General features: G+C 41.7%; 1 protein-coding gene across 1 annotated transcript in view; it reads right to left on the bottom strand.

Annotated features, from left to right (window-relative positions):
• The window catches only part of LOC103657027, a 45,820-nt gene extending 36,030 nt beyond the window's left edge, over positions 1-9,790 (bottom strand). Inside the window, exons 1-5 of the mRNA XM_040634421.1 lie at positions 9,030-9,790; positions 8,464-8,515; positions 4,825-4,881; positions 2,355-2,481; positions 1,077-1,169 (exon numbers count right to left, since the gene is read on the bottom strand). Of these exons, the coding sequence (XP_040490355.1) occupies positions 1,077-1,169; positions 2,355-2,481; positions 4,825-4,839 (235 nt within the window). The 5' untranslated portion in view covers positions 4,840-4,881; positions 8,464-8,515; positions 9,030-9,790. The remainder of the gene's footprint in view (positions 1-1,076; positions 1,170-2,354; positions 2,482-4,824; positions 4,882-8,463; positions 8,516-9,029) is intronic.
• Positions 9,791-12,390: the final 2,600 nt, after the last annotated feature.

Below are 12,390 nucleotides of genomic sequence, written 5' to 3'. Positions count from 1 at the left end.
TGAGAAATCAGAATTAGGTTAAGAATTCACTTAAAGACAAGAAGTATTTTGCAGTATCCCTTCTTCACATGGATCTGTTCACCACCTCTTAGCTATTTCTGTGGAGGGCAGGTTTTCCTATTAAGTCATTCTTTTTTTTTTTTTTTTTTTTAAGATTTTATTTATTTGAGATACAGGAAGAGTGAGAGAAAGAGCACAAGCAGCAGAGGGAGAGGGAGAAGCGGGCTCCCCACTGAGCAGGGAGCCCAACGTGGGCCCAGGACCCGTGGATCATGACCTGAGCTGAAGGCAGACGCTTAACCGACTTGAGCCACCCAGGCGTCCCTAACGCATTCATTTCTTCAACAAATATTTACAGAGCCCCTGCCACATACCAGGACTATTCTAAGCACTGAGGATAATGAACAATAAACGAAACAGACAAAATTCCCCCAATCTTGAAGATGACACTGCAGTGAGGAGACAAAGATAAAATAAACAAACAAATAAAAATATGTGAGGCGATGATCACACAAAATAAGGCAGTGCACAGACAGTCAAGAGAGAATGGCATTTTCAACAGGGTCGTCAGAGCCCTCACATGGGATTAGAACTGAGTGACCTGAAAGAAGGAAAGAAGGGGCCTGAAGGGTTATAGGCAAGAGACTGTTCCAGGCAGAGAACAGGTGAAGGGCTCTGAGGCAGAAGCTTCCTCTGCAGGTCTGAGAACAATGTAGGCAGAAAAGATGGAGCAAGAGGAAAGACAGATGTATTCAGACAGGCCACGGGGGATGAACAGCAGACCACAGAGGACTCTCTAGAAGCTGCTTTACGTGGTTTTTATTCTAAGTAAAAGAAGCCATAAGAGAATTCTGAACAGAAGACCAACATAATCGGACTTAACGTTTTAAAGGATCCCTTGGGCTGCTACTTAAAGAACAGACTGCAGAAGGGTGGGAGTGGGCACCACTGCGAAGAGTGTCGCAATAATCCAGGAAAGAGGCTCGGCGCTTGGACACAGGCGACAGCACGCGGGTGGCGAGAAACAAGACAGATGGGCAGGTAACTGCGACAACGTACAGTCACTTCGTTCTTACCCACATTTCTCTCTATCTGGGTTGCTGTCTTCATCGACCAGAGCCTCTCTTCTCTTTCTATGTGCCATTTATCTCGTTTAAAGGGCTGATGTCCTGAGAACATGCAAAGTCACGAGTTAAAATGAATGTGCTACTTCCTTGGGAAGATTATCCTATTCTGCGAACTGCAAACAACAGTCTCTGAAGAGGCTGTCTTCCCTCCAGCCAAACCTTCTCCAATTCTCTTTGTATGTTCTTCATACAAACAATTCCTGTATTTTCATTGTAAGTAAAGCTTTGGGGAACGGATGGACAGACGTCGTTGGAGGTTTCTTCATCCTGTGTTTAGTGTCTAAAGAACCGTATGATGGAAACCAAGCTTTGGGGATACATGAGCTTACCAGCTTTTATACCAATGTAATGAAAGATGATATTCTTGTCACACTGTTAACAGAACATTCGCTTTCACCCAAAAAAGTAGGTGTTTCCTCCATGTTGATTTAATTATACGATGGATTAGGAGTAAAAACAACCCCGTGACTTTTGGACAGATTTATCAGTCTATAAAGTGAAGCCAACTTCAAAAAATGTATCCTCAAGATTTGTACTTATAGTTTCACAGGGGCCTCAACAAGTATATAAATCTGTTTTTGAATTACAACCATTAATTAAAATTGCAAGTAGGTATGTTAAAAAATAAATAAACAGAATGAACATGTTAGAGTTGAAATTTACCGGAAACCCGAGTTCCAACTGCATATTCAAGATATCAAAAGTCTGTTTTTTCAAACCTTTTTTTAATCATGACGAATTGAAGAAATAGCATGTATTTCATGACGCAACTACATACACAGATATGTATTATCTAAACAAAGTTTCAATGACCTATTTCTAACCCATGTCTGTTTTCACTAAATCTCCTCCCAGTGGCCCTCACGTACTCACGCAGTCAACCAGGTTTTGGCTGCAATGCGTCCTAAGCAGCTCTGATATTCTCTCCCCTGTTGATTTCATTCCAAACCACTCACAGAACTCAATCAGTTTTATAATTCACTAATGCGACAGGAGTGAAATCTGAACTCAAATAGACAGAGTACAGCAGTATACAGTCCATTTATAGTCCTTTACAAAAACCCAAATGAAAAAGACCTGAAGATCCTGTTCAGAAAGACCAGAAACATCCTGTGCTCCACCGGCATTAGCGAAGTCCAATCCCCAAACTCAGGGAACCATTTCAGGAGCCCTAACGCCTTAAAACCCCAAGGTGACAAAGATCCTCCACAGGGAGGCTGTCCTCACCCACGGAGACCAGGTTCCTGAAGTTTTCTAACATGACATCCTGGTACAGCTTCCTCTGGGCGGAGTCCAGCAGCCCCAGCTCCTCCTCCGTGAAGGCCACCGCCACGTCCTTGAATGTCACTGCCTCCTACAACAAACACATACAACCAAAATCTTATACCCAAGGTCCACTGCGAGAGGCAAGAGGATGGGTGGGAAGGTGCTCTGGCCCCTGAGCAATGTGTAGATTTCCCAGCCCTTCCTCTCTCCTGCTGATGCCACGTACTGATTTTCCTCAGTCTCATCAAAAGTGCTGCTATGGAAAGGAAAGCTTTGTCTATCTACCTGGCCCTCCCTGTAATATGCAAACTCCCTAGAATTCTAACAGCTGCATCTTAACCTAAAAAGGTTTTACTTTTTAATTAACCCTGCCAATTACCCCAGAAACAGTGAACACTTCAGCCCCAGCAGAATTTGATAGCACCTGCCTTCCCGCTGAAGTGGGAACCAGGTCAGGAGTAGCATTCTACCTGGAAATAAACCAAAGGGCATGGCAGGTCACTGAATGAGAAACTCTCTCTCCTCCTGTATCTGTCTTCACTTGAATACCATACTCTGACTCTAGATCTCCGGTTTCTGTGTGAATTTAAGCAGATGTCTTTTTCACAACCCCTTGTCTTTATATTTAAAATAAAGATAGGGGTGCCTGGGTGGCTCAGTTGGGTAAGTGTCTGCCTTCGGCTCAGGTCATGATCTCAGGGTCCTGGGATCGAGCCCTGTGTCGGGCTCCCTGCTCGGCAGGGAGCCTCCCTCTCCCTCTGCCCCTCCCCCTGCTTGTGCTTTCTCTCTCTCTCTTGCAAATAAATAAAGAAAATCTTTAAGAAATAAATAATTTTAAAAATGCACAAAGGAAAAAAAACAGTAAATAAAATACACATAGGGTTTGTGACTGAGGTATGGAGGAGACAGAATCTAGCTCTCGTAATTAGAAAGCTTCTAACAATATCTTTTCTTGTAAAGCTGAAGTCTGATCCTGACGCACTGTACCATATTTGATATCCTACCAAAAAACATCCAGTGCACCAGATATAAAACAATTTTGAGTACCTAATACATTAAGGACAAAAAAGGGCAGTAATTTCCAGAACGGTTTTTTGAGAAATAGGTTAAATCAGGAAAACTATCGCTGTAGTGTTCCTAAAATAGTAAAAATCCTAAACTAAATGTCTATGAATAGAGAACAGTTTTAAAAATAGGTATACAAATTTGAAGAGAATATGATACAGCAATTAAAAACTGTGACACAGTGATGGGGCACCTGGCTGGCTCAGTCAGTTGAACATGTGACTCTTGATCTCAGGGTTGTAAGTTTGAGTCCCATGTTGGGTGTAGAGATTACTTTTAAAAAAATAAATAAAACCTTAAGAAAAATTGTTGCATAGTATTAAATGAAAAGAAAGGATTTAAGTTGTATGTAATGAGGTCGGGGAATCGACAAAACAGGTGAAAAGGAAAAAAAAGTACAAACTTCCAGTTATAAAATAAATCACGGGGAGGGAAAGTACAGCACAGGGAATATGATCAATAATATCACAGTAACTTCGTGCGGTGACAGACTGTAACCACACTTACCATGGTGAGCATTTTGCAACATATCTAATCGTCAAACCACGATGCCGTACGCCCAAAACTAGTATGTCAACTAGGCTTCCACGTAAAAAATTAAACAAAATTAAAAAATAAAAAATAAGTTAAGAAAATCAAAATAAAGGTATGAAAGATTTTTTAAAAAAATCTTAAAAGAAATAAAGCTGTATCTGTGTTATGAATACAAATACGCAGCTAGAGATTATGGAAATAGAGCATCTATTTGGAGGGGAAGTGGTAAAGTGCAAGACAGTTTCACTTCTATTAATTTTTCTCCTTTTACTTGTGAGATTAAAAAATGATGAAAGGAGAACACGAATTGCATGGAGCACTGGGTGTTACGTGCAAACAATGAATCATGGAACACTACAGCAAAAGCTAATGATGTACTGTATGGTGACTAACACAACATAATAAAATTTAAAAAAAATAAAAATAAAATAAAAAATAAAAAATGATGAAATAAAGGCTAACACCAAAACCAATTAAACTTAAAAGGCATAAAGAAAAAAGCACCTGACACACTCAACAAGGTCTCAGATGCATGCTCCTTAAAAGAGAAGGAGACTTGTGTCTAGTCTCTGAAGACTAAAATGACATTTTCAAAAAATTTTATTCATTTATTTGGAAGAGAGAGAGAGAGAACAAGCAGGGAGGGAGAGAGGAAGAGAGAGACAGAGAGAAGCAGACTCCCTGCTGAGCAGGGACGTGGGGCTCAACCTCAGGACCCGGAGATCAGAACCCAGAGATCACGACCTGAGCCAAACAGATGCTTAACTGACTGAGCCCCCCAGGTGCCCCTAAAATGATATTTTTAACAGTAGGAAAGGCAAGCCTTACTCACCTTGAACACACTCATATTCTCTTTCCTTCTGGGGAAACAGAATCCTAGAAAGACAGACTGAGAAAGGAGAAAGAAGTCAATGGAAACTGGTCAAGTACGTCATTAACCCGTGGGCCGGTGCCCTTGAACATGGCCTGATGAGCAGAACTCGGCATTATACCAGATACCCACCCAGACCCCTTTCAGTAGGAGTTCAAAGAACAACCTGCCTGAAAACATAAATGGCCCCATCCCAGTGTGCCTGTAGCTTCTGCAGTACTAATTCTTCCGAGCAGGGTATAAATGAGCCAACGGCAGTTAAGAGAAGGCTTCGGAGTCAATCTGTGTGGGCCAAAATCCTGGCTAGGCTGTTCACTAGCAGTGCCATCCCAGGCAGATGATTAGCGTCTCTTTGCCTCAGTTCTGTCATCTGCAAGTCGGGGAGAATAATGGTATCGACCTTATGGGACTGCTGTTAAGGCAGGAAGCTATCAGAGCACTGTCAGTTTCCTGTTTCTTTCCAACTGCAGAAATATAGTCTGCACAATGATATCCTATAGTTTGCAAGTATCCCTGTAAGCGCGCTTTCTACCAAGAGAATATTGTTAGAATCCACGGAGTTCACAGGCTGTTGCCCTATCATGTGAGGTTCTCAGTGACTTCTCAAGATCTCTGGTTGTCTTCCTGATAATTAGTTACCTCAACAACAATATCTGAGTTGACATGGCCAACTTTCTATAAAAAGGCATTAAAAATAAGTGAAGTTTCTTTTTAAGCAGGAAGTGCACTTTTGACAGGTAGGCTCGGAGGTAAAGAAAACTAAGCAAACCCGAGATTCTGCAACAACAAAACAATACGCTGACAGTCCATACCTAAGTTAACTAAAAAAGACAGGCATCCGAGTTGTAAACGTATTGTTATAAATAAAGGAATGCATAAGAAACAGGTGAGAAGAGAAAGTTCCCCCGATGGCAGAAGGCAAACAAAAAAATGTAGAATGAGAGATAGTCAGAAAATCATCAATGGATGCTAAAAAAAAAAAAAAAAAAAAAAAAAAGGCGCAAGTTTGGGAAGAAATAAGATAGTCACATAGTCTCAAATATTAACTGCAAAAGGAAAAACAGGAACCTGGCAGACACCTTACCCAAGAAAACAAAGTTGAAACCAGCCACTGGAACCCACAAACAGACACGTGCTTCCCATCATGCACCGAGAAGGTGGCCTTACCACTTCTTTCTGCAGCGCCCCTGCTAACGCATAGCCTGAACCTAGTCGTAAACAAATTATCAGATACACCAAAACAAGAGGGACATTCTACAAACTAATTTGCCAATATTCTTCACAAAATCATGAGCTACATAAATAAAGTCTGAGGAATCATTCTATTTTTTTGTTTTGTTTTAAGTCATCTTTATATCCAATGGGAGCTCAAACTCATGACCCGGAGATCAAGAGTCGCATGGTCTACCAAATGGACCGGCCGAGTGCTCCGGAATCATTCTAGATTAAAGGAGATTAACGAAATAAAAACTACGCTCAATGCATATCACAGGACTGAACCCCGAACTAGAAAAAGAAAACTGCTCTCAGAGACTTTATTGGGGAAACTGGAAAAACTGAATATGGGCTGTGGATTAGGTAACAGTGTGTTATCACTGTAATTAATTCCATTTTGGTCAGTCTCTCGCTTGCTCTCAAATGGTTCAGCAAAAAAACAAAAACAATATACTAGTATGATAAAGCTGTGAAAGAGACCCCAAAAAACGGCTCTGGAAGCTAGCAGCAGCAACAGCTAGAACTTGGTGTTTCCCACTCAGCAGCGAGAATCTGACAGGGCCACTCAGTCTCAGTGATGGCGATGAACAAGAAAAGGACAAGACAGGGGCGCTTGGGTGGCTCAGTTGTTAAGTGTCTGCCTTCGGCTCAGGGCGTGATCCCGGGGTCCTGGGATCGAATCCCACATCGGGCTCCCTGACCCGCTGGGAGCCTGCTTCTTCCTCTCCCACTCCCCGTTTGTGTTCCCTCTCTCGCTGGCTGTCTCTCTGTCAAATAAATAAATAATATCTTAAAAAAGAAAAGAAAAGAAAAGGACAAGACACTCCCCGTAACACAGAGACAATGACATTCCAAAATGACCCAAAAAAAAAATTTAAAAAGCCAAAAACTGCCCCCCGCAACATGAGTGACTATTAACAGTGACAACTGAAGTCTCATTTTGTTTCTCCCACCTACTAGATAAAAATTATTACAATAGTCATCAACTGGCTTCTGGACAGCATACAAACCAGAACAAACCCTCACTGCTTAAAACTCCCCAACTCAGCTAATGCAAGCCAAAACCCTATAAGCAGCCCCACCTAAAGCCTCTGAGACACCTGGGCGTGTGGGCTTTGCTTCAGCAAGCTGAAACAAACTTAACTCTTTGATTACAGGTATGTTCCCGGTGGGCTTTGGCAGATGGTCACTAACAGAGAAAACAGGCCAAACATAAGTAACTGATGAGCACTAGGGTAGCTCAGTTGGTTAAGCATCTGACTCCTTTTTTTTTTTAGATTTGAGAAAGAGAGCAAGTGTGCGTGCACAGGGGGAAGGGCAGAGGGAGAGAGAGAATCCTCAAGCAGATGCCCCACTGAGTGCGGAGCCCGATGCAGGGCTTGATCCCAGGACCCTGAGATTCCCCTGAGGGAAAAAAATATATCCAGCTCAGTTTTATCTGTGACACCCAGCAAAGTCAATTTTCTAGGTCTCAGTTTCCAGACAAGAGACCTTCCCGAGTCTCTCGAATTTTCACGTTCACAGGAATCTCCCTAGGATCTTGCTGGAATGCAGATTCCTGGGCCCCACAAGCAGAAAGTCTGAATCAGAATGTCTCAGAAGGGACTCAAGGATGAGCATTTCTATCGGAGTGATGCCAATGCCACTGGCTTGAGGACCACAATTTAAGCAGCACTGCAGTGGTACCATCGGGCCCAAAGAAAGCAGCCTCAACTCAACAGAAATCCACACACAGAGTAACCAGACAAAAAGGCTAAAATGTTATCGTTACAGTCCAAGGTTATGGGTAATTAACGTTTTTATTTATATATTTCTGTATCTTCCATAAACATTAGTAGGTTACTTCTATGATATAAATATTATTTGAAACAAATGACATAGATCAGAAAGCTAATTTAAAGTAGGAAAAACGGGTGCCTGGGTGGCTCAGTCAGTTAAGCATCAGACTCTTGGTTTCCACTTAGGTCATGATTTCCGGGTCATGGGATCCAGGCCCGTGTAGGGCTCCACAGTGGGGAGTCTGCTTGAGATTCTCTTCCTCTCCCTCTGCTTCTGCCCCTCCCCAGCTCGTGCTCTCTAAATAAAATAAATCTTTTAAAAGATAAAATAAAGTAGGAAAAGCGGCAGTACCACTTAACAGAGCCACTGTGTGATGGAAGTGTGTTCATTTGTGTAAAGCTTTTAGAATGGAACTTAGCCATGGAACATTGCATCAAGAACTGGGGATGTACTGTATGGTGACTAATATAACAAAACAAATATTATAAATAAAAAAAAAAGAATGGAATTTAGCAACTAAGGCTCAGCTATAATCGTTTCTCAAGGGCGTGTCCCACACATTCTCCAATTTATGTGACTATCTTAGTAATGCCAAGTCCTACTCACGTGGAGCTCTGACGCCTCCTCCTCCGTGCAGTGCTTTTTTCAGAAGTCAGGGCTGGGGAGGAAAGGAGGTGGTGAAATACCAGGTTTGTGTTTCCATTCCCAAGAAATCACATTCCCCAGTACCAGCTAGAAGCAACTCTCTCCTTGCAAAAAAAGGTCAGGAGACCAGGACAACTGAGCTTCCTGAACTCACAGCACCTCCCTGAGAAATGGGCGCTTCTCGGATAATTGCAGTAGTATTAATAATAGTCTCCGGCCAGGCAGTTCTAAACCTTTTACTTGTACTATCTCATTTCTTTCCTCACAGCGCTGGATTAAGAAGGTATTTTTACTTCCCTTTTACAGAACAGCAAACCAAGACACAGAGGAATTAAGTAACCCACCCAATGCGATACCATATGAAGACCACTAACTCGCAGGTGGGGAGTCGGGACAAGGGTGCAGAGAGGCCGGGAGATCCTCAAACCCGGAGAAGCACAACCAGAGCCCGCCCCATCCCGGGCAGGTCCCCAGAGCTAAGAAGCTCCGCCCAGGGGGACGCAAATCGCCACCCTCGGCCATCAAACCTCAGCTTTTAGCCGCTCTTCCTCTTTCTCCCCAAACGAAAGGCTGGCGGCTGCGGGACCCAAGTCCGTCTTCGGGGGAAGTTTGAATGGGTCGCGGACAGCGGACCCCAAACCCTATAATCAGGGGAAAGATGGCTGCTACGGCGTCCTTCTGGGGCGGAAGTGCCGGCCACTAACGGGCACTCCTGGACTACACTTCCCAGAATTCCCGTGCACCACGGTCTTCAATGGAAGTACCTGCGACTACACGGAGCTACTGGACTACACTTCCCAGAATCCCGCAGCGGGGTTGCCGGGGGGAAGGTTTACAGACCCGCCTCACGGTAGCTGCGGGCTGTGACTACTAGGAGCTCTGGGCTGCGGGTTCCAGACCGCCTGGGGCGGGGAGCTATAGGCAACAGCGGCGCCCTCCCTGTTACCCTTCACCAACCGTGGGACCGGAAAAGACAAAGCTGTTTTATTCCCTACACTTGGAATACTTTGTATTAATTTGGCTAATTGCCCCAGCAACATTGAAACCTATAACTCAATGGAAAAGTAATTACGGGACTCTTGTGTCTTTTTTCTGTTTTTGTGTTCCAAGTTCTTCTGGGAAATCATCCTCCAAGAACCATGCCTGGCTTAATACAACATGGCACACACTGAGCCTGTAGTTTACATTAGGGTTCACTCTTGGTTCTGTACATTTTATGGACGTGGACAAATGGATAAAGCCATGTATCCACCCTTATTGTATCAGAGAGAGTAGTTACACTGACCTACAAATCCTCTATTCTCCACCTATTCATCCCGCCCCTCTAACCCTTGGCAACCACTGATCTTTTTACTGTGTCCATACTTTTGCCTTTTCAAGAATGTTGTATAGTTGGAATCATACTTTTCAGTTTGGCTTCTTTCACTTAGTAATATGCATTTACGTTTTCTCCATATCATTTCATGGCTTAATAGCTCATTTCTTTTTAGCACCAAATAATATTCCATTGTGTGGATGTACCACAGTTAATATATATCTATTCACCTACTAGAGGACAAAGATCTCAATATTCCCCAAAATGATCTATAATATCAATCAAACCCTAATAACAATATCAGCATTTCCCCCCTGGAAATTGCTAAGGTGATTATAAACATTATGTGGAAAATAAAAGAGCTAAGAAGAGTTGGAACAATCTGGAATAAGAATGAAAGGGGAAATTTACGTTAATAGACACTAAATCTTATTAAAAATCTACAAAATAAGAGAGTCTGGAGTTTGCTCAGGGATAGACAAGTGAAGAGAATAGAGATCAAAATCTATATCAAAACAGACATTATACCTTGATGTGTATAAACACTGCAACCGAGAGGGTAAAGATGTCTTGCTACATGTAATTTCTATATATGGTTCTTGGTCCGCTGGATACCTCTATGGGAAAAAAACACACTGGTCATTACCTCATAGGATGTAAGAATAAAAATTCCATAATATAATAAAAATATTATTATTAAAAAAAGAAATTGGTAAACATACAAATAAAGCTCTCAATATTTTAGAAGACAAAAAAAAAAAAAAGAATAAAAATTCCAGAAAATCTGCAGATTTAAATTTGAAGAGTAAACAATGATAATGTAGGGGAAAACAACAGAACAGTTTTTTCATGTTGGAGTAGGAAGAATTTCTTTTAAGTAGGAAGAATTTCTTAAACAATACCAAAAAATGCACACAATGTGAAAGAAAAAATTGAAAAATAGTACTATTTTAAAGTTAAGAAATACTATTAATTAAAACACATGCTAATAGAAACAAAATGGCAAAAAGTGAGAGATATTTTCAAAACATATATGGGACAAAAGACTCTTTTGTAAAATATGTCTTCAAATCAATAAGAAAGACAGGCACCCCAACATAAAACATGGACAAAAGACTTTAGTAAACAACTCAGGAAAGAGGATGTCGAAATAGCCAGTAATCATGAAAAAGTACTAAACTCCATATCATAAGGGAAATTCAAATTAAAGTGTTATGAGTACCAGCACCTTCTGATCAGAAAGGCTAAAATTTACAATACTGAAAAAAACAAATGGGAAAAGATGCCAATGCTCGCATATCACTAGTGAGAGTGTAAATTGGTATAACCACTTTGAAATACTGTTTGGAAGTATCTACTAAAGATAAACATATACCCTGTAATGCTTTGGTCCCACCCATATAAATATTCCTCAAATAGATGTATCATACATTAAGCACAAGACACATTTTAGACTGTTTGTGTCAATACTGTGATACCCCAGAATTGGAAATTACCCAATATCCATCAACAATAGAATGGTTTACAGTATGTTTACACACTGCAAACACATCCACCAATGAAAGTAAAACAAAGTTCTCTGTTCCCAACAATATGTTGATAAACATCATGGCATCATGTCGAGCGAATGAAGCCAGACATAGAATACATACTGTTTTTTGTACATAGTGTATGACTCCATTTATATAAAGTCCAAAATAGGCTAAATGAATCTACGCTATTATGAGTTAGTGGCAAAAAGGAAATAAATGGAATGAGCCAAGAGGGGTGTTTCTAAGATGCTGGGTTTGTCCTGGTCCTCCAAGAAGTGGACGCCAAGATGCTAAGCAAGACTTTTAATGAACAAATATCTTGTTAGTCGGGGGGCCTGCGTGGCTCAGTTGGTTAAGTGTCTAACTTCGGCTCAGGTCATGATCCCCAGGGTCCTGGGATCGGGCCTTGTATCGGGCTCCCTGCTCAGTGGGGAGTCTCCTTCTCCATCTGCCTCTCCCCACCCCAGCTCGTGCTCTCTCTCCCCCTCTCTAGCAAAAATAAAAATCTTTTTTTAAAAACGCACAAATATTTTATTAGGGTTAACATCTGTGAGAGCTTGGGGAGGGGGCTGTCAGAACCATCGGATCATGGTACGAGTCTGACCCTGAGTGAAGGAATTTTGGAAGAAAGATTTGGTGATCATCCTATACTTCCTTGTAATATAAGTAAAGTTCTTCAAAGCTGTCAGAGTCCCTGGAAAAAAAAGTCATTGGATAGGGAAGTTCCAACCTCCAAGAATGGGCCCATCTTAGGATTCTTATTGTGTTGACTGGGAGCAATCATGGTAAGACTGGCCTCCATGCAAACGTGTAGCGGGTTTTACAACACAGCTGCAGGAGCCTTAGGCAATTATGCTCTCTGCAGTCAGGTAATTGTGAAGCAGAAAACTGTCTTGTCAATTGGGTTTATCTGATATTCTTTCATGACTAGAGTTGATTGTGTATTTTTTGGGCAGTAAAAATAGTGAAGCCACATCGTATCAGGAAACCTACAATGTTGGTTTGTTCTATTACCAATGATATGAACATCTTGGCTAAGAG

Source organism: Ursus maritimus, unplaced genomic scaffold, assembly GCF_017311325.1.
Source record: "Ursus maritimus isolate PB19 unplaced genomic scaffold, ASM1731132v1 scaffold_19, whole genome shotgun sequence".
Classification (NCBI taxonomy): domain Eukaryota; kingdom Metazoa; phylum Chordata; class Mammalia; order Carnivora; family Ursidae; genus Ursus; species Ursus maritimus.
The sequence above is the reverse complement of the archived record's forward strand: the minus strand, read 5'-3'. Positions and strand labels throughout refer to the sequence as shown.